This window comes from Amblyraja radiata, chromosome 17, assembly GCF_010909765.2.
Source record: "Amblyraja radiata isolate CabotCenter1 chromosome 17, sAmbRad1.1.pri, whole genome shotgun sequence".
In the NCBI taxonomy this organism is placed as follows: Eukaryota; Metazoa; Chordata; class Chondrichthyes; order Rajiformes; family Rajidae; genus Amblyraja; species Amblyraja radiata.
This window is the reverse complement of record NC_045972.1, coordinates 46976115-47003923: the sequence shown is the minus strand read 5'-3', so window position 1 is coordinate 47003923 and position 27809 is coordinate 46976115. Positions and strand designations below refer to the sequence as shown.

Here is a 27809-nt window from a genome sequence, read left to right as displayed (position 1 = left end):
GAGACCCTTCTTCAGACTGGGTGCAGGATACCTACCTGGAGCTGTCTTTGTGCGTGTCAAGGTGAAAGATTTGAATGGGTCCTCTCTGCTTTATACATGTACTATAACAAGGGCGGGTAGAGTTGCTGCCTCACAGAGTCACAGACTCTGGTTCAATCCTGACTACCGGTCTGTGCAGAGTTTGTACGTTCTCCCTGTGACCGCATGGGTTTTCTCCGGGTGCTCCGGTTTTCTCCCACACTCCAAAGACGTGCGGGTTTGTAGGTTAATTGGCTTGTGTAAAATTGTAAATTGTAAATTGCCCCGTGTGTGTATAGGAGAGTGCTAGTGTACGGGGTGATCACTGGCCAGCGAGCACCTGGTGGGCCGAAGGGCCTGTTTCTGTACCTCTAAAGCCTAAAGTAAATTCTAAAGGTTGGGAGAGGAAAATTAAAGCTGAGACAGGAACATGGTGTGTCAGGTGGCAGGTCCTTGCATCTCAACGGTATCTGCAACTAGCCTGTCCAACGTGGTGAGATAAAGTGGGAGCTTTTTCTTCTTATTCTCGTGTCTCCAGGAATGATGTTCAAAGGGAGAGATTAATATAAGTTAAACACAGAGTACTGGAGGAACTCAGCAGGTCAGCCAGCATCTATGGGGGAAATGGACAGATGGAGTCAAAGATAAAAATAGCGGAGTCAGGGGATATGGGGAGAAGGCAGGAACGGGGTACTGATTGGGGATGATCAGCCATGATCACATTGAATGGTGGTGCTGGCTCGAAGGGCCGAATGGCCTACTCCTGCACCTGTTGTCTATTATCCATTGTCTATGAATTGCAAAGCTTCAAGAAGACAGCAAGGGATAGGGACAGGTAGAGTGCTTGAACATGTTTAAGGTCTTCTTCATGTGTTATAAAAGTCCTTGCTTTAAAGAAAGTTGAAACGGAACATGAGTACCAGACACTTCAGCCTACTTTAGTCAGATTCTGTTCTCTGTTGTCAAAGGACAAATGGCAATCGTAAAACAATAACATAAGTTTTGAAAGGGTAACAGCATGCAGGTACAGCAGACAGTGAAGGAAGCGAATGGCATGTTGGCCTTTATAACAAGAGGAGTTGAGTATAGGAGCAAAGAGGTCTTCCTGTAGTTGTACAGGGGCCTAGTGAGACCACACCTGGAGTATGTGTGCAGTTTTGGTCCCCTAATTTGAGGAAGGACATTCTTGCTTTTGAGGGAGTGCAGCGTAGGCTTACAAGGTTAATTCCCGGGATGGTGGGACTGTCATATGCTGAGAGAATGGAGCAGCTGGGCTCAAAACCTGTGGATGTGGAGAGGATGTTTCCACTAGTGGGAGAGTCTAGGACTAGATGTTATAGCCTCCGAATTAAAGCACATTCTTTTAAGAAGGAGATGAGGAGACATTTCTGAAGTCAGAGTGTGGTGAATCTGTGGAATTCTTTGCCGCAGAAGGCTGTGGAGGCCACAAGTCAGTGGATATTTTTAAGGAAGAGATAGATAGATTCTTGATTAGTACGGGTGTCAGGGGTTATGGGGAGAAGGCAGGAGAATGGGGTTAGGAGGGAGAGATAGATCAGCCATGATTGAATGGCGGAATAGACTTAATGGGCTGAATGGCCTAATTCTACTCCTGTCCCTTATGACCTTATGACCTCTGACACCGGAAGGATGTTGCCTGACCCTTTCGGTTCCTCTGACACTTTGTTTTTTGGGCATCTGCAGTTCCTTGTGTCTCTATCTGAATAGAATTGAAGGTCTGTTAGTACTTTGTGATGAGTTTAAGGCTCTTGGTATCTAAGGATATTTGATAAATGTGAGGTTATCCACTTTGGTGGCAAAAACAGGAAGGCAGATTATTATCTGAATGTTGTCAAGTTGGTAAAAGGGGAAGTACAACGGGATCTGGGGGTCCTTGTTCATCAGTCACTGAAAGTAAGCATGCAGGTACAGCAGGCAGTGACAAAAGCAAATGGCCTTCATAACAAGAGGAATTGAGTATAGGAGCAAAGAGCTTTTGCAGTTGTACAGGTGGCCTAGTGAGACCACACCTGGAGTATTGTGTGCAGTTTTGGTCTCCAAATTTGAGGAAGGACATTCTTGCTATTGAGGGAGTGCAGCTTAGGTTCACCAGGTTAATTCCCGGGATGGCGGGACAGTCATATGTTGAGAGAATGGAGCGACTGGCCTTGTATACACTGGAATTTAGAGGATGAGAGGGAATCTTATTGAAACATATAAGATTATTAAGGGATTGGACATGCTAGAGGCAGGAAACATGTTCCCAATGATGGGGGAGTCCTGAACCAAGGGCCACAGTTTAAGAATAAGGGGTCAGCCATTTAGAGCGGAGTTGAGGAAAAACTTTTTCACCCAGAGAGTTGTGAATCTGTGGAATTCTCTGCCTCAGAAGGCGGTGGAGGCCAATTCTCTGGATGCTTTCAAGAGAGAGTTAGATAGAGCTCTTAAAGATAGCGGAGTCAGGGGATATGGGGAGAAGGCAGGAACGGGGTACTGATTGTGGATGATCAGCCATGATCACATTGAATGGCGGTGCTGGCTCGAAGGGCCGAATGACCTACTCCTGCACCTATTGTCTATTGTCTATTAAAAGAAAAAACGAAAAAAGTTAATTTCCGTTTGATATCCACTTACCGGTCCCAAAAAGGCACAGGTCATGGAGACAATTGTACACAGTAGGGTTACAATAAGCCGTGTTCGCTGAAACTGGACAGTGACTCTTCCCAAGGAAGCTTTCTTATAGCCAACCCTTTCCACTTCTTTCTCCCAAAGACGCATAAACCTGCAAAAAAACGTGTAACAAGATGTCAAAACGCGTTTTCATTTCGTTTTTAGGTTGAGGTTTATTATTGTCATGTGTCCCGAGGTAGTGTGGAATGTTGTGGATCCATGATAGTAATAAAACAACATTTAATAGACATTTGGACAGGCACATGGCTCGGAAAGGTTTAACGGGATATGAGCCAAGCAGGGTCAGGTGGGACAAGTGCAGATGGGGCATCGTGGCTGGCATGGGCAGGTTGGGTGAAGGCAGGAACGTGGTACTGATTGGGGATGATCAGCCATGATCACATTGAATGGCGGCGCTGAATCGAAGGGCTGAATGGCCTCCTCCTGCACCCATTGTCTATTGTCTATTGTCTATTGACCTGGGGAAGATGCAGAGTGCAGAATATAGTTCTCAGCATTGTAGCGAATCAGTTCCAGAGACACATCAGTTCCAGAGTTGTCGGCACGGTGGCTAGCGGTGGAGTTGCTGCCTTACAGCGCTGGCAGCGCCGGGGACCCGGGTTCGATCCCGATTACTGGTGCCGTTTGTACGGAATTTGTCATTTCTGCGTGGGTTTTCTCCGAGATCTTTGGCTTCCTCCCACGCTCCAAAGACGTGCAGGTTTGTAGGTTAATTGGCTTGGTTTAAATCTGAATTGTCCCTCGTGTTTGTAGGATAGTGTTAATGTGGACTCGGTGGGCCGAAGGGCCTGTTTCCGCGCTGCATGCAGTCGATGGTGGGGGGTCTGGTCTGTGTGATGGACTGGGCTTCATCGAAAACCCTCAGCAATTTCTCGCGGCCTTTGTGCAGAGCTGTGATGCAACCTGATAGTTTATCAGTTTAGTTTATTGCCACGTGCACCGAGGTACAGTGAAAAGCTTTTGTTGCGTGCTAACCAGTCAGCGGAAAGACAATACATGATTACAATCGAGCCGTTACAGTGTACAGACATATGATAAGGGAATAGCGTTTAGTGCAAGGTAAAGCCAGCAAAGTCCGATCAAGGTACACAAAAATGCTGGAGAAACTCAGCGGGTGCAGCAGCATCTATGGAGCGAAGGAAATAGGCAACGTTTCGATTTTCCAGCATCTGCAGTTCCTTCTTAAACACAAAGTCCAATCAAGGATAGTTAAGGGTCACCAATGAGGTAGCTAGTAGTCCAGCACTTGCTCTCTGGTTGTACGCGTTCTATGGTGCATCTGTAATATCTATTGTGTTGGAAGGAACTGCAAATGCTGAGAATGCAAATCCCCATCTGGAAGGCGACTCCGGACTGTCAAAGCTGCCACAGCCAGACATACAAACAATTTTTATCCACGAGTAGTTGCTCTAATCAACAGCCAAAAATCTGTAGCCTCCCTTTGATCTGGTATTCTGTGCACTAGGACCCTGCAGATGACCCATTAGGCTTCCTGCAATATCCAGATTGCAATCACAGAATGAGAATCTGCTGCCTCAGAGCACCAGAGCCCGGGTTCGATTCTGACCACAGGTGCTGCCTGTGTGGGGTTTGCACGCTCTCCCTGAGACCACGTGTATTTTCTCCGGGTGATGCAGTTACTTACCATCTTCCAAAGACGTGCGGGTTTGTAGGTTAGTTGGGTAATCTGTAAATTGCCCCTAGTGTGTAGGGAGTGGATGAGAAAGTGGGAATACATCGAACTAGTGTGAACGGGTGATCGTTTTGTTCGGTGTGGCCTCAGTGGGCCAAAGGTTTAAGAAAGAACTGCAGATGCTGGTAAAATCGAAGGCAGACACAAAATGCTGGAGTAACTCAGCGGTTGAGGCAGCATCTATGGTGAGAAGGAATTGGCAATGGTCTCGATCCGAAAATGTCTGAAGAAGGATCTTGACCCGAAACGTCGCCAATTCCTTCTCTCCATAGATGCTGCCTCACCCGCTGAGTTACTCCAGCATTTTGTGTCTACCAGTGAGCCATAGGGCCTGTTTCCATGCTGCATTTCTAAAGTAAAGCGACTCCGGACTGTCAAAGCTGCCACAGCCAGACATAAAAACAGTTTTTATCCACGAGTAGCTGCTCTACTCAACAGCCAAAAATCTGTAGCCTCCCTTTGATCTGGTATTTTGTTGGTTCACATGCGTGATCAATGGTGTTTTATCATGAATGTCTTATTATTATTAATGTTTAGTGTTTTATGAGTCATTCGTAACTGTCACTGTATGAATGAATGAATGAATGAATGAATGAAAACTTTATTGTCATTCAGATATACACCTAGACACAGTGCACCTTGAACGAAATTTCGTTGCATTTGACTCTCCAATCAGGTAAATAGTAAAAGTAAAAGTATGTCATGTTGTTACTTGTGGGCAGAGCACCAAGGCAAATTCCTTGTATGTGAATACTTGGCCAATAAACTTAAGGGCCTGTCCCACGAGCATGCGACTCCATGCGGCAAGCGCGACCTAACGTGGTCGCTTGAGCCGTACGGCCTCGCGGGGCCGGTCCCACTTCGATCGCCGGAGCCGTATGGAGTTGTGCGGAGGGGTCGGTCCCGACATCGCGCGGGGCTCCAAAAAACTGACCTTGTTCAAAAATTCCGTGCGGCAATGGCCGGCCGGCCCGCAGCCGCCTCGACGCCTTACGCAGCGTCTTGACGCTGTACATCACGCGCGAACTTCCCGCGGACTTCGCTCGAACTTCACGTCACTCACTCAACCTCCGCGCGGCCCTCGCTTCCGGTTTGGTCGCGCTTGCCGCATGCAGGTCGCATGCTCGTGGGACAGGCCCTTTACTTACTTACTTACTTACTTAAACTGAAGATAGACACAAAATACTGGAGTAACTGAGCGGGTCAGGCAGTATCTGTGTAGAGAAGGAATGGGTGACGTTTCATCACCACAATCTATCTCCTCGGTGACTATAGTTGTTTGGGCTTTGCTGGCTTTACCTTGCACTAAACGTCACTCCCTTATCATGTATCTATACACTGTGGGCGGCTCGATTGTAATCATGTATTGTCTTTCCGATGACTGGTTAGCACGCAGTAAAAGCTTTTCACTGTACCTCGGTACACGTGACAACAAACTAAACTGATAGACGATCAGGTATGTTGTATTTTTCGCAATATCTAGTGTACTTTCTGAACATTGAAGACATACTTGTGAAGTACACATACCTTTTGGCGTTGGCATCTGAGCAGTTGAGCTCGGAGAGGGGGGGAAGTGTATCTTGGTTCAGTTTCCCTCTCGAGGCATTTATCATCACAGGTGCCAACCACTGGAAAGTGATGTATGAAAACAGTCCGGCATTATCCTCAGGAGCGCGAGATGGATTCCTGGGAATTATTTTTGTTACATATATGATCAATTATGATTAATTTCTTAATATCCCAAAGGATTAAACATTGCGGTACAGATCATCTTCCACTTACTTTGACTTTGAGCGAAAAGGGATCATTGTTTTTAAACTTTGTGAGTATTTGTGAAGTTTTCCTGGGACATGGTCACTTGCATCTGGTGATGCCATTATGTTCACTTCCAGCAAACCAGGACTGGGAAAGTCTCACTTGAAATCAGAAAAAGTCACAGGTTAGTTATTGGTGTAAATAGACCTCAAGCACAGAAACAGGGTGAAGGAAGGAACTGCAGGTGCTGGTTTAAACCGAAGATAGATACAAAATGCTGGAGTAACTCAGCGGGTCAGGCAGCATCGCTGGAGAGAAAGAATGGGTGACGTTTCGGGTCGAGACCCTTCACCGCTGTGTTTTAGTTTCATTCCGTCCAGCGTGAAAAACAGGCCCTTCAGCCCATCGAGTCCATGCCGGCCAGCGATCACCCGTACACTAGCACCATCCGACACACTAGGGGCAATTTGCAATTTTCACCAAGCCATGTAACCTACAAACCTACACGTCTTTGGAGTGTGGGAGGAAACCGGAGCGCCCGATGAAAACCCACGCAGGTCACGGGGAGAAGGTACAAACTCTGCACAGACAGCATCCGTAGTCAGGATCGCACGCGGGGTCTCTGGTGCTGTGAGGCAACTCAACTTCTTAAATGCTGCATTCGCAAGTTAAATTGTGTCAGACAAAAGGTGACTCCTTGCCCAGAATTTGCATGAATAAATAGTCAAATAATATGTGCTCTGGTGAGACGACACCTGGAGCATTGAGTTCAAGAAGGAACTGCAGATGCTGGAAAATCGAAGGTAGACAAAAGTGCTGGAGAAACTCAGCGGGCGAGGCAGCATCTATGGAGCGAAGGAAATAGGCAACGTTTCGGGACGAAACGTTGCCTATTTCCTTCGCTCCATAGATGCTGCCTCACCCGCTGAGTTTCTCCAGCACTTTTGTCCGCCTGGAACATTGTGTTCCATTGTGGTCTCTCTGCTGTCGGGCAGATGCCAAGGAGCTGGAAAGGGTTCAGAGAATAGACACAAAAAAACTGGAGTAACTCAGCGGGTCAGGCAGCATCTCTGGAGATAAGGAGTAGGTGACATTTTGGGTCGAGACCCTTCTTCAGACTTTGCTCCAGAGATGCTGCTTGACCCGCGGAGTTACCCCAGCATTTTGTGTCTATCATCGATGTAAACCAGCATCTGCAGTTCCTTCCTACACGAGGGTACAGGGAAGGGTTATCAGGATGTTGTCAGGACTCGAGGGGCCGGAACTGCAGGGAGAGATTTGGCAGGCTAGGATGTCATTCCTTACAGCGGAGGAAGCTGAGGGTGATTTTACGGATGTGTGTAAAACAACGAGGGGAATAGATAGGGGGAATGCACAGGGTAGAAGAATCAAGACATAGATGTAAAGGGCCTGTCCCACTTAGGAAACCTGAACGGAAACCTCTGGAGACTTTGCGCCCCACCCAAGGGGCGCAATTTCAAAAAATTCAAAACTGTCAGCGACTAAAAATAGGTTGCCGTTTTAAAAATCGGTAATTTTTTGGTCGAAGCCAGTTGCGATGCTAGTTGAAGGTGGTTGCCGGAGGTTGCAGGTGGTTGCCGGAGGTTGCAGGTGGTTGCTGGAGATTGCAGGTAAGACCTTCCACTACCTGCAACCTCCAGCAACCACCTTCAACTAGCATCGCAACCGGCTTCGACCAAAAAATTACCGATTTTTAAAAACGGCAACCTATTTTTAGTCGCGGTATTTTTTGAAATAATCGCCGGAACATGGAAGAAGCGGAAACCACTTTCGACCGTTAGGGAGACTGACAAAAACCTCCGGGAACCGCACGGAAACCTTGGGTGGGGCGCAAAGTCTCCAAAAGTTTCCGTTCCGGTTTCCTAAGAGTGACAGGGGCATCAGGTTATTTTAAGTGCATGCCGGTGACTGTCACAGTTGTAGCAGGTCGCTGAAAAACTGACGACTGGACCCCACCCCCCCCCTCGACATAAAATTTGAAATAGAATCATTACTTTAACAACAACAAAAAAACAAAGTCAGCATTTGGCTACAACCTACGACAGCACCTACGTCAGGAGAAGACAAGCCACGCTCATTGGCGTGAAACCCACTGTCGCCGACTGTCTCCGAAAATGTTTCAACATGTTGAAAATCCAGCGGCGACCAGATAAACGCTACGACTCTTTGGGCGACTGAGGAGAATTCTCACGACCGTACAGGTGACACCCTGGTGACCATGTGGCTCATTAGAGGGGAAAGATTTGATATGAACCAGGGGGGATGTTTTTCATTCAGAGGGTGTTGAATGGATGGAATGAGCTGCCAGAGGAGGTAGTTGAGGCAGGTTCTATAACACTAGGGTGGGACGGTGGTGCAGTGGTGGAGTTGCAGCCTGACAGCGCTTGCAGCACTGGAGATCTGAGTTTGATCCCTACTACGGGTGCTGTCTGTGCGGAGATTGTACGTCCTCCCCGTGACCTGCGTGGGTTTTCTCCGAGATCTTCGGCTTCCTCCCACACTCCAAAGACGTGCAGGTTTGTAGGTTTATTGGCTTGGTATAAGTGCAAATTATCCCTAGTGTGTGTAGGATAGTGTTAGTGCGCGGGGATCGCTGGTCGGCACGGAGCCGGTGGGCCGAAGGGCCTGGGGTTTCCGTGCTGTATGTCTAAAACTAAACTAAAAACGAAATATTTAAATGGTATTTGGACAGGTAGATGGTTAGGAAAGGTTTAGAGGGATATGGGCCAAACAGGGGTAAATGGGACTAGCTTCTGTGATGGTCCTTGACTTCATCCAGTAAGATCAAGTCAAGAGTAAGGAGTGAACTGATAAATGGCCGTGGGGACATTCCCCTCCCCCGTGGATGTCACTAACACCAAACATCCAGCATCGGAAAAATGGATGCTTATCTTCTCAGAGACACCCAGATTCTGAAAAACCGTTGAATGATAATGAAAACAGATGCTTCTTAGGAGTTTCTATTGGGAGGATTTGAGTTTAGGAGCAAGGAGGTCCTACTACAGTTGTACAGGGCCCTGGTGAGACCACACCTGGAGTATTGTGTGCAAATTTGGTCTCCTAATTCGAGGAAGGACATTCTTGCTATTGAGGGAGTGCAGCGTAGGTTCACCAGGTTGAGAGGAGATCTTATAGAAACATCTAAAATTCTTAAAGGATTGGACAGGCTGGATGCAGGAATAATGTTCCCGATGTTGGGGGAGTCCAGAACCAGGGGTCACAGTTTAAGAATAAGGGGTAAGCCATTTGGAATGGAGACGAGGAAAAATGTTTTCACCCAGAGAGTTGTGAATCTGTGGAATTCTCTGCCACAGAAGGCAGTGGAGGCCGATTCACAGGGTGTTTTCAAGAGAGAGTTAGATTTAGCTCTTAGGGCAAAGGGAATGAAGGGATATGGCCCTTGTGGCTAAAGGGATCAGGGGGTATGTAGAGAAGGCAGGTACAGGATACTGAGTTGGATGATCAGCCATGATCATATTGAATGGCGGTGCAGGCTCGAAGGGCCGAATGGCCTACTTCTGCACCTATTTTCTATGTTTCTATGTTTCTATGTTTCTATGTTTCTATGATATGGGGAAAAAGCAGGAACAGGGTACTGATTTTAGATGATCAGGCATGATCATATTGAATGGCGGTGCTGGTTTAAAGGGCAGAATGGCCTACGCCTGCATCTATTTTTCTATGTTTCAATCTTTCATCATTATTCATTCGTTCTGTACCTTGATCACTTTGTTGGGTTCAATGATTCAGACAGTCTCATGACACCCAGTTCTGTGAAGTTGTCTCATTGCCAGTTGAGAACGATGTCTTGCCTTGCAGTGTTAACCCTTCATTGTAGCATCTTAACCCCTGCAAGGCATTCTGCAGGAGTTATTGCAATATTCAATGCATTCCCCATGCTCAATGATATATGTTTACACTGGATGTTGCCCCCTTTATCCTCCATCTTTATCTGTGCACTGCAGACGGGTTGATTGTGTTTATGTTTAGTTCAGTTTTAGTTTAGAGATACAGCATGGTAACGGGCCCTTTGGCCCACCCAGTCCGCGCTGACCAACACACTACCCTGCACACCAGGGACAATTTGCAGTTCTTCTGTAGTTGTACAGGGCTCTGGTGAGACCACATCTGGAGTATTGTGTACAGTTTTGGTCTCCTAATTTGAGGAAGGACATCCTTGTGATTGAGGCAGTGCAGCGTAGGTTCACAAGATTGATCCCTGGGATGGCGGGACTGTCATATGAGGAAAGATTGAAAAGACTGGGCTTGTATTCACTGGAGTTTAGAAGGATGAGGGGGTTCTTATAGAAACATATAAAATTATAAAAGGACTGGACAAGCTAGATGCAGGAAAAATGTTCCCAATGTTGGGCGAGTCCAGAACCAGGGGCCACAGTCTTAGAATAAAGGGGAGGTCATTTAAGACTGGGGTGAGAAAAAACTTTTTCACCCAGAGAGTTGTGAATTTATGGAATTCCCTGCCACAGAGGGCAGTGGAGGCCAAGTCACAGGATGGATTGAACAGAGAGTTAGATAGAGCTCTAGGGGCTAGTGGAGTCAAGGGATATGGGGAGAAGGCAGGCACGGGTTATTGATAGGGGACGATCAGCCATGATCACAATTGAATGGCGGTGCTGGCTCGAAGGGCCGAATGGCCTCCTCCTGCACCTATTGTCTATGTTTCTATGTAATTTACAGAAGCCAATTAACCTATAAACCTGCACGTCTCTGGAGTGTGGGAGGAAAGAAGGTTAAGGGGGGACTTGATAGAGGTCTTTAAAATGATGAGAGGGATAGACAGAGTTGATGTGATCAAGCTTTTCCCTTTGAGAATAGGGAAGATTCAAACAAGAGGACATGACTTCAGAATTAAGGGACAGAAGTTTAGGGGTAACATGAGGGGGAACTTCTTTACTCAGAGAGTGGTAGCGGTGTGGAATGAGCTTCCAGTGGAAGTGGTGGCGGCAGGTTCGTTGGTATCATTTAAGAATAAATTGGATAGGCATATGGATGAGAAGGGAATGGAGGGTTATGGTATGAGTGCAGGCAGGTGGGACTAAGGGAAAAAAATTGTTCGGCGCGGACTTGTAGGGCCGAGATGGCCTGTTTCCGTGCTGTAATTGTTATATGGTTATATGGTTAAACCAGGGCACCCAGAGAAAACCCACGCAGTCACAGGAGGAACATACAAACTGCATCCAGGTAGCCTCCAGAGTCAGGATCGAATCCATGCCTCTGGTGGAGTGACTATCGCTGCACCACTGTCACAGCCCAAAGTCTTTTCTTTGACTAGATAGCAGGCAAACAAAAGCTTTTCACTATACATCGGCACACATGACAATAATAAACTGTTCTTTATCTCTCCACGTCATCGTCTATATCTCTCGTCTCCCTTATCCCCGACCAGTCTGAAGAAGGGTCTCGACCCGAAACGTCGCCCATTCCTTCTCTCCAGAGATGCTGCCTGTCCCGCTGAGTTTCTTCAGCTTTTTTGTGTCCCCCTAAACGAAATAAAGCGTTCAACCAAGATGGTTTGAATACGTAAAATTGCCAAGATTTTGGCCGGATATTGATAGACTGAGCACAGAGAGCTTTAGGCAACGTGATATCCATCAGGAGTTGCCGCAAGATGTTTGAGCAATAGGGTCAGAGATAAATTTCTCTTTGCATTAAGTTACACAAATGGATTCAAAAGCAGCACCTGGGAACATATCAGTCTACATTCAGGATTGTTCATGGGCTTGGCTGTGGACTTAGATGATGAATGCATTGATATGGAACAGATTGCACCTTGTAAAATACATTTCAAGATCCTTTATGTCTACAAAGCCCTTAACGGGCTTGCCCCCACCTACATCAAAAGTCTGCTTACCCCCCACACCACCTCCAGGTCCCTCAGATCGGCCGACTTGGGGTTACTGAACGTCTAGGCGTAAGCTCAGGGGCGACCGTGCCTTTGCGGTTGCAGCTCCTAGACTGTGGAACAGCATCCCCCTTCCCATCAGAACTGCCCCCTCCATCGACTCCTTTAAGTCGAGACTTAAAACTCATCTTTACTCTCAAGCCTTTCTTGACGTCCTCTGAGTGAGGACTATATGTGTGTATTTATGTATGTACGTAATCTATGAACCAATGTTGTATAACGTTAGTATCTCCACCAATGTAAAGCACTTTGGCCAACGAGAGTTGTTTTGTAAATGTGCTATAGAAATAAAAGTGACTTGACTGACTTGTACAGGGAGAGTCAGTGATGTGCTTGATTAGAAATCTCAAGCAGTGTTGTGTGTCCCAGCTGAGGACCGTTCACCCGCAGTAGGTTGATTCTTCTTCCCGCTCCCCCCACCCCCACATCAGTCAGAAGTAGGGTCTCGACCTGAAACGTCACCTGTTCCTTCGCTCCATAGATGCTGCCTCGCCCGCTGAGTTTCACCAACATCTTTGGAGCGAAGGAATAGGTAACGTTTCGGGTCGAGACCCTTCCGGGTCTCGACCCGAAACGTCACCTATTCCTTCATCAGTCAGAAGAAGGGCCTCGACCTGAAACGTCACCTGTTCCTTCGCTCCATAGATGCTGCCTCACCCGCTGAGTTTCTCCAGCATTTTTGTCTACCTTCGATTTTTCCAGCATCTGCAGTTCCTTCTTAAATGTAAGGAACAATGGATGATCTCTGAACAGTACACTTTGGTGAGAAAAAAGTGCTGGAGTAACTCAGCGGGTCAGGCAGCATCCCCATGGATAGGTGATGTTTGGGGTCGAGACATCACCTATCCATATTGGGCCCGTAACCTATACCTGTCCTCCACAGATCTTGCCTGACCAGCTGGGTTACTCCAGCACTTTGAATCTTTTTTTAATTGTAAACCATCATCTGCAGATCCTTGTATCGCCATGCTTTGAGAAAGGTGTGGAGTAGTCAGTGAGGAATCAGAAGGGGCTTGCTGGTCTAGCTGCAGCGATGAGTTCCTCATAGATAGTCTAGAGACATTTGGGTTAAGAACATTTTGTTTAGGTTCGTTATTGCCACATGTACCGAGGTGCAGTGAAAAACATTGTTTTGCATGGTATCCAAATTGATGTGATCATACTTTACATACGTATATAACAAAGCCAAACTTGAGGTGGAGAGAGTGTGGGCTTGTAATGGGGACATGTGTGTAGAGTGGGTCTTGTAATGGGCACAGGTGTGCGTAGTGAGGATTGTAATGGGCACAGGTGTGCGTAGTGAGGATTGTAATGGGGATACGTGTAACGGGGTGTAATTGGGAGAGCTGTGGAGGTTGACCTGTAATGGGGACATGTGTAGTGGGGGCTTGTAATTGGGACAGGTGCGTCGTGGAGGGTGACCTGTAATGGGGACAGGTGTGTGGGGCGGGCCTTGTAATGGGGACAGGTGTAGTGAGGGTAGCCTGTAATGATGACGGATGTGCGGAGAGAGTGGGGCTTGTAATGAGGGCAGCTGTGATTTATTTGGAAAGGGTGGCCCAACGGTTAGAGGCGCTGCCTCTCAGCGCCAGAGGCCTGGGTTCAATCCTGATGTCAGATGCTGTCTGTGCAGAGTTTGCACGTCCTAGCCTGCCCAACCTCTCCTGTATCTCAGGCCCTCGAACCCTGGCAGCATCCTCGTGGGACTTCTCCGCACTCCACCCAGCTGATGGACACTGTGGGTGGAATGTACGTCAACAGCTGGAGTGCATTGGGTGCCACAGTGTGTGTGTGTGTCCTGGCCTCTCCACATTACTGCTGACTCATCACTATTTTTCATTTTATATTGTATGGAGAGTGGTGGGGTGCCCAGCTTGGCACCCCACCACTTAGCAGGGTTCCAGACACAGACAATATTTTAGACCTTAGACATTAGAGATACAGCCGGAAACGGGCCCTCCGAGTCCACACCGCCCACCGTTTCCCCGCACACGCGCACTATCCTACACTAAATAGAGGGACCATTTTTTACAGTTTTACTGAAGCCAATTAACCGACAACCCTGTAAATCTTTGGAGTGCGGATGGAAACCGGAGAAAACCCACGTGGTCACGGGGAGAACGTACAAACTCCGTAAAGATCAGGATCGAACCCCGGTGGTGAAAACCGCGCAGCACATCATCGGTGCCCCGCTCCCTGCCATGGATGCCCTCCACCGAAAACGGTGTCTGAGACGGGCTGGGAAGATCATTAAAGACCCCTCCCACCCCAACCATGGACTGTTTGCCCTCCTCCCATCAGGGAGACGGTACAGGAGCCTCAGGTCTCGTACCAGCAGGATGAGGAACAGCTTATACAATTATACCATCACATTGCTGAACTCGGAGTCCCGCCGATAGATTTCTCCGGTCCCTCCGTCCCCATTGTTTAATTATTCTGTATTTTTGATTATTCTGTGTCTTCTTTTTTTAATTTCTATATGCACCACTACTACGGACTGACGCAAAACTGCATTTTGTTGTACCCATACTTAGTATTTGTGCAATGACATTAAAGTTGAATTGAATTGAATTGAATTTGGCGCTGTAAGGCAGCAACTCGACCGCTGCACCACCGAGCTGCCCACCCTCAATAGATATTAACCAGCGACTTGTTTGCAAGAGGACACAAAGTGCTTAGAAGATTGAGGGGGGATCTTACAGAAACTTCTTAAGGGGTTGGACAGGCTAGATGCAGGAAGATTGTTCCCGATGTTGGGGAAGTCCAGAACAAGGGGTCACAGTTTAAGGATAAGGGGGAAATCTTTTAGGACCGAGATGAGAAAAACATTTTTCACACAGAGAGTGGTGAATCTCTGGAATTCTCTGCCACAGAAGGTAGTTGAGGCCACAGTTCATTGGCTATATTTAAGAGGGAGTTAGATGTGGCCCTTGTGGTTAAAGGGATCAGGGGGTATGGAGAGAAGGCAGGTACAGGATGCTGAGTTGGATGATCAGCCATGATCATATTGAATGGCGGTGCAGGCTCGAAGGGCCGAATGGCCTACTCCTGCAACTATTTTCTATGTTTCTATGTTTCTATGTGCGGGAGTAACTCAGCGGGTCAGGCAACATCTCTGGAGGACAATAGACAATAGACAACAGACAATAGGTGCAGGAGTAGGCCATTTGGCCCCTAGAGCCAGCACCGCCATTCAATGTGATCAAGGCTGATCATCCTCAATCAGTACCCCGTTCCTGACCTCCCCATATCCCCTGACTCCGCTATTTTTAAGAGCCCTATCTAGCTCTCTCTTGAAAATATCCAGAAAACCAGCCTCCACCGCCCTCTGAGGTAGAGAATTCCACAGACTCACAACTCTCTGTGAGAAAAAGTGTTTCCTCGTCCCCGTTCTAAATGGCTTACTCCTTATTCTTAAACTGTGGCCCCTGGTCCTGGACTCCCCCAACATCGGGAACATGTTTCCTGCCTCTAGCGTGTCCAAGCCCTTAACAATCTTATATGTTTCAATGAGATACCCTCTCATCCTTCTAAACTCCAGAGTGTACAAGCCCAGCTGCTCCAGGATAAGTGACGTTTCGGGTCAGCTACGAATATATTCTTCAGAGATGCTGCCTGACCTGTTGAGTGACTCCAGCAATTTGTGTCCTTTCATGTGGCAACCAGCATATACAATTCTTTGCTTCTACAACCTATCTGCAAGAATTTGATGAAAAGACAAAAGCTGTGACATAAGGATAGAGAGACCCGGGTTCGATCCTAACTATGGGTGCTGTCTGTGTGGAGTTTGTATGCTCTCCCTGTGACCTGCGTGGGTTTTCTCCGGGTGCTACAGTTTCTCCCACATCCCAAAGACGTGCAGGTTTTTGTAGATTAGATGACTTCTGTAAAATGATCCTTGTGTATATGACAGTGTTAGTGTGCGGGAATCGCTGGTCGGCAAGGGCTCGATGGGCCGAATGGCTGTATCGCTACGGTTTAAACCAGCATCTGCAGTTCCTTCACCTTCCTGTCACCAACTAGAGAGAGGTCCTGATCTCCCATCTACCTCATGCTTCGGGCTATCTTTGATCGGACTTTTACACGCTTTATCTTGCATTAAACGTTTTTCACATTATCCCCATAATTGAGGCAGTGCAGCGTAGGTTCACAAGATTGATCCCTGGGATGGAGGGACTGTCATATGAGGAAAGATTAAACATACTAGGAGAAACATACCATGTCATTTAGAAGACATTTTGGAAGGTAAATGAACAGGAAAGGTTTAGAAGGATAAAGGCAGGTGGCACTAGTGTAGATAGGGCATGTTGGACAGCATGGGCAAGTTGGGCTGAAGGGCCTGCTTCTGTGCTTCTGATTCTGTGACTCTCTCATAGAGACAGTCCAGCACAGGAACCACAATGTCTGTGCCGAACATGATGCCACAATGACCTAATCTCAGATAGAGACAAAGCTGGAGTAACTCCACGGGACAGGCAGCATCTCTGGAGAGAAGGAATGGGTGACGTTTCGGGTCGAGACCCTTCTTCAGACTGCACATGATCCAAGTCCCCCCCGTTCCCGCATATTCGTGTGCCCATCCAAAAGCCTCTTAAATGCCACTATCGTATCTGCCTCCACCTCCATCCCTGACAGTGCGTTCCAGGCACCCACCCTCTGTGTAATAAAACTTGCCCCACATATCTCCATTAAACTTTAAATCAAATGGCAAGCTGCCCTGGAAATAAAAGGTTTTCATATTAATTAAATTGCTGGGCTTATTTGCAAGAACTATGATAAGGAATAAAAGGCATTACTGCATCACACCTCAGGGAGCAGAGCTGCATCATAGTGGTCTGGTTATTCGTATGTACGCTGCAAAAGCTACCGCTGGCTCCATCCAAGTCTTAACTTGTGGTTGAGTGTTAGTAAGCACTAGTGGCTATTACTGTATAGGAGCTGCTTAAACTGTGATTGCATGGGTACACAATCATTTTAAAATATTTGTTACATGTCTGCTTGTCTCTGGTTGAAAACCATGTCAAATAACTTGGTACTTTTGTGTTCACAAGACTTGTCACACTATCGCACAGTTCTGATGAAGGACATGGTTGGTTTCAGATTCAGATTCAGATTCAGATTCAGATTCAGATTCAGATTCAGATTCAACTTTAATTGTCATTGTCAGTGTACAGTACAGAGACAACGAAATGCAGTTAGCATCTCCCCGGAAGAGCGACATAGGTCCGGCAACGGAGAGACCTGTAGCGCCTCCCGGATGGTAGGAGGGTAAACAGTCCATGGTTGGGGTGAGAGCAGTCCTTGGCGATGCTGAGCGCCCTTCGCAGACAACGCTTGCTTTGGACAGACTCAATGGAGGGGAGCGAGGAACCGGTGATGCGTTGGGCAGTTTTCACCACCCTCTGCAGTGCTTTACGGTCGGAGACAGAGCAGTTGCCATACCATACTGTTTCTCCTTCCGCAGATGCTGCCTGACCTGCAGATTGTGTGCAGCATTTTCTGCTTTATTTGGTATTGGTTTTGGTTTATTCTTGTTACCTGTGCAGAGATGCAGTGAAAAGCTTTTGTTTGCATCCTATCCGGTTCAATCAGATGATACTATTCATGGTGAAGCCTTACACAAATACAACAGCTGGGGAGTGATACGTGGGCCAAACGATGGCAAGGTGGGACTGGTGTAGATGTGGCATGTTGGCCGACGTGGGCAAATTGGGCCGATGGGCCTGTTTCAATGCTGTCATGACCTGATGACAATAAACAATAGACAATAGGTGCAGGAGTAGGCCATTCGGCCCTTAGAGCCAGCACCGTCATTCAATGTGATCATGGCTGATCATCCCCAATCAGTACCCCGTTCCTGCCTTCTCCCCATATCCCCTGACTCCGCTATTTTTAAGAGCCCTATCTAGCTCTCTCTTGAAAGCATCCAGAGAACCTGCCTCCACCGCCCTCTGAGGCAGAGAAGTTCCACAGACTCACCACTCTCTGTGAGAAAAAGTGTCTCCTCGTCTCCGTTCTAAATGACTTACCCCTTATTCTTAAACTGTGGCCCCTGGTTCTGGACTCCCCCAACATCGGGAACATGTTTCCTGCCTCTAGCGTGTCCAAACCCTTAACAATCTTATATGTTTCAATGAGATACCCTCTCATCCTTCTAAACTCCAGAGTGTACAAGCCCAGCTGCTCCATTCTCTCAGCATATGACAGTCCCGCCATCCCGGGAATTAACCTTGTAAACCTACGCTGCACTCCCTCAATAGCAAGAATGTCCTTCCTCAAATTAGGGGACCAAAACTGCACACAATACTCCAGGTGTGTTCTCACTAGGGCTCTGTACAACTGCAGAAGGACCTCTTTGCTCCTAAATTCGATTCCTCTTGTTATAAAGGCCAACATGCCATTCGCTTTCTTCACTGCCTGCTGTACCTGCATGCTTACTTTCATAGACTGATGAACAAGGACCCCCAGATCCCGTTGTACTTCCCCTTTTCCCAACTTGACGCCATGATGACTATGACCAGAGTGCAGAGTAGTAGAGTTTACAGCATTATTGTTAAAGAGAAAAAGTCCAAAGTTCGCAAATGAGATACTGCAGGTTGGAAGACATGGACTACACCCTAGTTTATGGAAGGGAACGTTAAGTGTCCTGATAACAGAGGGGAAGAAGCAGTTCCGTATTTCTGTTCTCCAGCATTTGTAGTTTTTAAATTCCCTTTTCTCAAACCATCACCCCATTTACACAAATACTGGGATGATATTGAAGGTAGACAAAAGTGCGTGAGAAACTCAGCGGGTGCGGCAGCATCTATGGAGCGAAGGAAATAGGCGACGTTTCGGGCCGAAACCCCTTCTTCAGACTGCAGTTCCTTCTTAAGCATGATATTGGAGCTTAGTTTCACATAAGATTCTACAAATGGAGCACCACAATCAAAGCAGTTAATGTATATATAAATAAAAGTGAACAATATTGCTGCCCACTGTCTCCGCCTCTTGCTTTCTTCCCCCCCCACCCCTGCCCCCCGACATCAGTTTGAAGAAGGTTCAACCCGCTGAGTTTCTCCAGCATCTATGGAGCGAAGGAATAGGTAACGTTTCGGGTCGAGACCCTTACGGGTCTCGACCCGAAACGTCACCTATCCCTTCATCAGTCTGAAGAAGGGCCTCGACCCGAAACGTCACCTATTCCTTCGCTCCATAGATGCTGCCTCACCCGCTGAGTTTCTCCAGCATTTTTTGTCTACCTTCGATTTTTCCAGCATCTGCACTTCTTTCTTAAACAAAGATATTGCAGCGAGAATTTGTTCTACAATATAATATGTAATCAATATTATATAATTTGTAGATACTTTATATGTCTTTTATTTTCTCATTTGTTAGTTTCGTTTTTGGAGTCCGACATGAAGTCACTGGACTTCAGAGGACGTGCGTTTATGACGCATGGGGAAAGATGTAAAGGGAACCTGAAGGGCAACTTTGTCACACAGTATATGGAATGAGCTGCCAGAGGCGGTGGTTGCATTTAAGTGGCACTTGGACAGGTACATGGCTAGGAATTATTTAGAGGGATATGGGCCAAACGCTGGCAGGTGGGACTAGCTTAGATGGGGCATCTTGGTCGGATTTGACCCATTGGATCCAAGTGCCTGTTTCCTTGGTGAACGACTCTATATCTGCCATTGTATATTCTTCTAAAGGTTATGGGCAAATTTCCATTAGGTACAGTACAAGACTTTTTCAATGTAATTTGTGTTGCACGATTTAATTCATCATTTGAGAGAGTACAGAGGAGATTTACTAGAATGTTGCCTGGGTTTCAACAACTAAGTTACAGAGATAGGTTGAACAAGTTAGGTCTTTATTCTCTGGAGCGCAGAAGGTTAAGGGGGGACTTGATAGAGGTCTTTAAAATGATGAGAGGGATAGACAGAGTTGACGTGATCAAGCTTTTCCCTTTGAGAATAGGGAAGATTCAAACAAGAGGACATGACTTCAGAATTAAGGGACAGAAGTTTAGGGGTAACATGAGGGGGAACTTCTTTACTCAGAGAGTGGTAGCGGTGTGGAATGAGCTTCCAGTGGAAGTGGTGGCGGCAGGTTCGTTGGTATCATTTAAAAATAAATTGGATAGGTATATGGATGAGAAGGGAATGGAGGGTTATGGTATGAGTGCAGGCAGGTGGAACTAAGGGAAAAAAGTTGTTCGGCACGGACTTGTAGGGCCGAGATGGCCTGTTTCCGTGCTGTAATTGTTATATGGTTATATGATTATATTTGTTTCAGTAAAATATCATGGAAATGAGACATAAACTTCCAATCATTGTCAAAATAACAATTACTCAATTTGAGGAGACACGGTGGCACAGCGGTAGAGTTGCACCAGAGACCCGGGGTCGATCCCGACTACAGGTGCTGTCTGTAGGGAGTTTGCACGTTCTCCCTGTGACCTGTGTGGGTTTTCTCCGGGTGCTCTGGTTTCCTCCCACACTCCAAAGACACACAGGTTTATAGGCTAATTGGCTTGGTAAAACTGTAAATTGTCCCTAGTGTGTGTAGGATAGTGTGAGTGTGCGGGGATCGCTGGTCGGCACGGACAGGGTGGGCCGAAGGGCCTGTTTCCCCACTGTATCTCTAAACTAAACTAAACAGTGATACTTTATTGCCACATGTACTGTACCTAGGTACAGTGAAATTCTTTGTTAATCTGGGTTAAGAATAAGGGGTAAGCCATTTAGAACGGAGACGAGGAAACACTTTTTCTCACAGAGAGTGGTGAGTCTGTGGAATTCTCTGCCTCAGAGGGCGGTGGGGACCTGTTCTTTGGATACATAGATACATAGAAAATAGGTGCAGGAGTAGGCCATTCGGCCCTTTGAGCCTGCACCACCATTCAATATGATCATGGCTGATCATCCAACTCAGTATCCTAACTCAGGATACTTTCAAGAGAGAGCTAGATAGGGCTCTTAAAGATAGTGGAGTCAGGGGATATGGGGAGAAGGCAGGAACGGGGTACTGATTGGGGATGATCATCAGCCATGATCGCATTGAATGGTGGTGCTTGCTCGAAGGGCCGAATGGCCAACTCCTGCACCTATTGTCTGTTGTCTATCGATATCATGCAGCAGACATAGAAACATAGAAACATAGAAATTAGGTGCAGGAGTAGGCCATTCGGCCCTTCGAGCCTGCACCGCCATTCAATATGATCATGGCTGATCATCCAACTCAGTGTGTGTGTGTGTGTGTGTGTGCGTGCGTGCGTGCGTGCGTGCGTGCGTGTGTGTGTGTGTGTGTGTGTGTGTGTGTGTGTGTGTGTGTGTGTGTGCGTGTGTGTGTGCGTGTGCCTGCGTGTGTGTGTGTGTGTGTGTGTGTGCGTGTGTGTGTGTGTGCGTGTGCGTGCGTGAGTGTGTGTGTGTGTGTGTGCGTGTGTGTGCGTGTGTGTGTGCGTGCGTGCGTGTGTGCGTGCGTGTGTGTGTGTGTGTGTGCGCGTGTGTGTGCGTGTGCGTGCGTGTGTGTGTGCGTGCGTGTGTGCGTATGTGTGTGTGTGCGTGTGTGTGTGTGTGTGTGCGTGTGTGTGTGTGCGTGCGTGTGTGTGTGTGTGCGTGTGTGTGTGTGTGTGTGCGTGCGTGTGTGTGCGTGTGTGTGTGTGTGTGTGTGTGTGTGTGCGTGTGTGTGTGCGCGTGCGTGTGTGTGTGTGTGTGTGCGTGTGTGCGTGTGTGTGTGTGTGTGTGTGTGTGTGCGTGTGTGTGTGTGTGTGTGTGTGTGCGTGTGTGTGTGTGTGTGTGTGTGTGTGTGTGTGCGTGTGTGTGTGTGTGTGTGTGTGTGTGTGTGTGCGTGTGTGTGTGTGCGTGCGTGCGTGTGTGTGTGTGGGATGTTGCTAGTGTGCGGGGATCGCTGGGCTTCACGGACTCTAGATCAGGATAATTTACATTCTTCATTTTCCAATACAGATGTGAGGAAAAAGGAAACAAATATATTTCGAAAAGCTGGATATGTACAGAGTGTAAATAATTCCCTGGCACCGACGGTCCCAGCATTTGCCACAGTCGTCACCTTTGTTGTACACACACTGTTGGGTCAAGAGCTGACTGCATCCACGGTTAGGATAGATGGAATGTGGCAACAAACCTATGATGAGCGTTTGTCGGCTCTGGGCTTGAACTCTCTGGAGTCTAGAAGAATAAGGGGGGGACCTCAAGGAAACGTACAGAATAGTGAAAGGCCTGGATAGAGTGGACACGGAGAAGATGTTTCCACTAGTGGGAGAGTCTAGGACTAGAGGTCACAGCCTCAGAATTAAAGGACGTTCTTTTAGGAAACATAGAAACATAGAAATTAGGTGTAGGAGTAGGCCATTCGGCCCTTCGAGCCTGCACCGCCATTCAATATGATCATGGCTGATCATCCAACTCAGTATCCCGTACCTGCCTTCTCTCCATACCCTCTGATCCCCTTAGCCACAAGGGCCACATCTAACTCCCTCTTAAATATAGCCAATGAACTGGCCTCGACTACGCTCTGTGGCAGGGAGTACCAGAGATTCACCACTCTCTGTGTGAAAAAAGTTCTTCTCATCTCGGTTTTAAAGGATTTCCCCCTTATCCTTAAGCTGTGACCCCTTGTCCTGGACTTCCCCAACATCGGGAGCAGTCTTCCTGCATCTAGCCTGTCCAACCCCTTAAGAATTTTGTAAGTTTCTATAAGATCCCCTCTCAATCTCCTAAATTCTAGAGAGTATAAACCAAGTCTATCCAGTCTTTCTTCATAAGACAGTCCTGACATCCCAGAAATCAGTCTGGTGAACCTTCTCTGCACTCCCTCTATGGCAATAATGTCCTTCCTCAGATTTGGAGACCAAAACTGTACGCAATACTCCAGGTGTGGTCTCACCAAGACCCTGTACAACTGCAGTAGAACCTCCCTGCTCCTATACTCAAAACCTTTTGCTATGAAAGCTAACATACCATTCGCTTTCTTCACTGCCTGCTGCACCTGCATGCCCACTTTCAATGACTGGTGTACCATGACACCCAGGTCTCGCTGCATCTCCCCTTTTCCTAGTCGGCCACCATTTAGATAATAGTCTGCTTTTCTGTTTTTGCCACCAAAATGGATAACCTCACATTTATCCACATTATACTGCATCTACCAAACATTTGCCCACTCACCCAGCCTATCCAAGTCACCTTGCAGTCTCCTAGCATCCTCCTCACAGCTAACACTGCCCCCCAGCTTAGTGTCATCCGCAAACTTGGAGACATTGCCTTCAATTCCCTCATCCAGATCATTAATATATATTGTAAATAGCTGGGGTCCCAGCACTGAGCCTTGCGGTACCCCACTAGTCACTGCCTGCCATTGTGGAAAGGACCCGTTTACTCCTACTCTTTGCTTCCTGTTTGCCAGACAGTTCTCTGTCCACATCAATACTGAACCCCCAATGCCGTGTGCTTTAAGTTTGTAAACTAATCTCTTATGTGGGACCTTGTTGAAAGCCTTCTGGAAGTCCAGATACACCACATCCACTGGTTCTCCCCTATCCACGCTACTAGTTACATCCTCGAAAAATTCTATAAGATTCGTCAGACATGATTTACCTTTTGTAAATCCATGCTGACTTTGTCCAATGATTTCACCACTTTCCAAATGTGCTGCTATCCCATCTTTAATAACTGACTCTAGCAGTTTCCCCACTACCGATGTTAGACTAACTGGTCTGTAATTCCCCGTTTTCTCTCTCCCTCCCTTCTTAAAAAGTGGGGTTACGTTTGCTACCCGCCAATCCTCAGGAACTACTCCAGAATCTAAAGAGTTTTGAAAGATTATTACTAATGCATCCACTATTTCTGGAGCTACTTCCTTAAGTACTCTGGGATGCAGCCTATCTGGTCCTGGGGATTTATCGGCCTTTAATCCATTTAATTTACCCAACACCACTTCCCGGCTAACCTGGATTTCACTCAATTCCTCCAACTCCTTTGACCCGCGGTCCCCTGCTATTTCCGGCAGATTATTTATGTCTTCCTTAGTGAAGACGGAACCAAAGTAGTTATTCAATTGGTCCGCCATATCCTTGTTCCCCATGATCAACTCACCTGTTTCTGACTGCAAGGGACCTACATTTGTTTTAACTAATCTCTTTCTTTTCACATATCTATAAAAACTTTTGCAGTCAGTTTTTATGTTCCCTGCCAGTTTTCTTTCATAATCTATTTTTCCTTTCCTAATTAAGCCCTTTGTCCTCCTCTGCTGGTCTCTGAATTTCTCCCAGTCCTCCGGTATGCTGCTTTTTCTGGCTAATTTGTACGCATCATCCTTCGCTTTGATACTATCCCTGATTTCCCTTGTTATCCACGGATGCACTACCTTCCCTGATTTATTCTTTTGCCAAACTGGGATGAACAATTTTTGTAGTTCATCCATGCAGTCTTTAAATGTCTTCCATTGCATATCCACCGTCAACCCTTTTAGAATTAATTGCCAGTCAATCTTGGCCAATTCACGTCTCATACCCTCAAAGTTACCTTTCTTTAAGTTCAGAACCATTGTTTCTGAATTAACAATGTCACTCTCCATCCTAATGAAGAACTCAACCATATTATGGTCACTCTTGCCCAAGGGGGCACGTACAACAAGACTGCTAACTAACCCTTCCTCATTACTCAATACCCAGTCTAAAATAGCCTGCTCTCTCATTGGTTCCTCTACATGTTGATTTAGATAACTATCCCGCATACATTCCAAAAAATCCTCTTCCTCAGCACCCCTGCCAATTTGATTCACCCAATCTATATGTAGATTGAAGTCACCCATTATAACGGTTTTGCCTTTGTCGCACGCATTTCTAATTTCCTGTTTGATACCATCTCCAACTTCACTACTACTGTTAGGTGGCCTGTACACAACACCCACCAGCGTTTTCTGCCCCTTAGTGTTTCGCAGCCTTACCCATACCGATTCCACATCCTGCAAACTAATGTCCTTCCTTTCCATTGCGTTAATCTCCTCTCTAATCAGCAACGCTACCCCACCTCCTTTTCCTTTCTCTCTATCCCTCCTGAATATTGAATATCCCTGGATGTTCAGCTCCCAGCCTTGGTCACCCTGGAGCCATGTCTCCGTGATCCCAACTATATCATAGTCATTAATAGCTATCTGCACATTCAACTCATCCACGTTATTACGAATGCTCCTTGCATTGAGACACAAAGCCTTCAGGCTTGTTTTTACAACACTCTTACCCCTTATACAATTTTGTTGAAAAGTGGCCCTTTTTGATTTTTGCCCTGGATTTTCCAGCCTGCCACTTTTACTTTTCACCTTGCTACCTATTGCTTCTACCCTCATTTTACACCCCTCTGTCTCTACGCTCACACATTTAAGAAACCCTTTCCCTTTAACTCCATCCTCCACTAGCCCATTCGACACCCCACCCCCCTTATTCAGTTTAAAACCACCCGTGTAGCAGTGGCAAACCTGCCTGCCAGAATGCTGGTCCCACACCTGTTAAGATGCAATCCGTCCCTTTTACATTAACATTAACAAGAATAATTTAACTCACGTTTATCAGACTCACGTTTTCTGTTTGATTTGCTGCTCGTGCCGTTATTTCTTTTACCCTTCTGATCCTCTTGCGTTGAAATCACCAGCAAAATAATCAGAGCTCTCATCGCCTGGGAACAGCCCATAAAAATGACGGTAGGCTGGACCAATCCCACCCAGAATGGCCTAGTTTTAAACCTCCTCAATTCAAAGTTCACTTTGAGCAATGACCTACTCTGTACAGAGGTATGGAGTTCGCTAAAAAACAAGGACTGACGGCCGCCGATTTAAAGGAGTCAGTGAAAATGATTACAAGGGTGATTAGTGTCACTGCTTTGTCCGTCAAAGTGGGGAGTCTTATCAGGGAAAATTCAGCCTTTGACCTTCTTTTTATTTTGCCCAGTGTAAGCTTTGACGGTTTTTTCATAAGATCATAAGAGATAGGAGAAGAATTAGACCATTCGGCCCATCAAGGCTACTCCGCCATTCAATCATGGCTGATCTATCTCTCCCTCCTAACCCCATTCTCCTGCCTTAGACAATGGACAATAGATAATGGACAATGTTGCAGGAGTAGGCCATTCGGCCCTTCGAGCCAGCACCGCCATTCAATGTGATCATGGCTGATCATCCCCAATCAGTACCCCGTTCCTGCCTTCTCCCCATATCCCCTGACTCCGCTATTTTTAAGAGCCCAATCTAGCTCTCTCTTGAATGCATCCAGAGAACCTGCCTCCACCGCCCCCTGAGGCAGAGAATTCCACAGACTCACCACTCTCTGTGAGAAAAAGTGTTTCCTCGTCTCCGTTCTAAATGGCTTACTCCTTATTCTTAAACTGTGGCCCCGGGTTCTGGACTCCCCCAACATCGGGAACATGTTTCCTGCCTCTGGCGTGTCCAAACCCTTAACAATCTTATATGTTTCAATGAGATACCCTCTCATCCTTTAAGAGCCCTATTTAGCTCTCTCTTGAAAGTATCCAGAGAACCGGCCTCTGAGGCAGAGAATTCCACAGACTCACCACTCTCCGTGTGCCTTCTCCCCATAACCTCTGACACCCTGTACTAATCAAAAATCTATCTGTCTCTGCTTTGAATATAGCCACTGGCCTGTTCTCCACAGCCGTCTGAGGCAAAGAGTTCCAGAGTCACCGACCACTAATATTCTCTGGTTATCTTGTCTGGTTTTCAACAGACATGATGCAAATGTTCAGCAAATGGTATACAAATGATGAGCCAGCGGGTCTGACTAGCAGTGTGAATGCAGTGCAGCACAGTGATAGTGGGGTGGTCAATGCCTGCCTCTATCCACACCTCTGTCCATAGAACCATTGGCTGGCCCGTGGGTGAACGAACACCATGGCAACGCTGGTCCCACCTTGAAGGGCAGGTTACTCGGACACAAAGCTCTTCGGCCACCTCTACACATATTGATGAGTGTGTTTGGGAGCATTTCCATAATTGGGACTTTGCCCCAGATGAGAGATTATATTTGCACATTTGCTTCTGTATCTCCTCAGCAAACGTCTCCAGAGGAACTGATCGTGCCGTCTTTCAGATTTCGAAATGTGCGAGGTTTTATGGCAGCAAAGGAGAACTCAGCGGGGTGAACGAACGGACATGCCAGTGTTTCTCACAGAGAGTGGTGAATCTGTGGAACTCTCTGCCACAGAAGGTAGTTGAGGCCAGTTCATAGGCTATATTTAAGAGGGAGTTAGATGTGGCCCTTGTGGCTAAAGGGATCAGGGGGTATGGAGAGAAGGCAGGTACAGGATACTGAGTTGGATGATCAGCCATGATCATGTTGAATGGCGGTGCAGGTTCGAAGGGCCGAGTGGCCTCTACTCCTGCACCTATTTTATATGTTTCTATGTTTCTCAGCCCTGTGGGTTGCAATAATAATAATAATAATAATAATAATAATACATTTTATTTATGGGCGCCTTTCAAGAGTCTCAAGGACACCTTACAAAAATTTAGCAGGTAGAGGAAAAACATGTAAGGGGAATGAAATAAATAGTAGAGACTATTGCAATGACCACTGACGAGTCTGGTATCTGGGGAGATGCCTCCACTAGCTCTACAACATAAACTGTTCCATAAACCCTGGCTGGCGTGCGCTGGAGCAGCGGGCAGAGCTGCTGTCCCACGCAGACCGAGACCCGG

The 27809-nt window shown here is 46.9% G+C and overlaps 1 protein-coding gene across 1 annotated transcript in view; it reads right to left on the bottom strand.

The window, feature by feature from the left end:
* Positions 1–25777, bottom strand: part of LOC116982924 (multidrug resistance-associated protein 9-like) — a 119608-nt gene extending 93831 nt beyond the window's left edge. The window contains exons 1-4 of the mRNA XM_033036480.1: positions 25663–25777; positions 6185–6318; positions 5930–6088; positions 2653–2800 (exon numbers count right to left, since the gene is read on the bottom strand). Coding sequence (XP_032892371.1) covers positions 2653–2800; positions 5930–6088; positions 6185–6279 — 402 coding nt within the window. The 5' untranslated portion in view covers positions 6280–6318; positions 25663–25777. The remainder of the gene's footprint in view (positions 1–2652; positions 2801–5929; positions 6089–6184; positions 6319–25662) is intronic.
* Positions 25778–27809: the final 2032 nt, after the last annotated feature.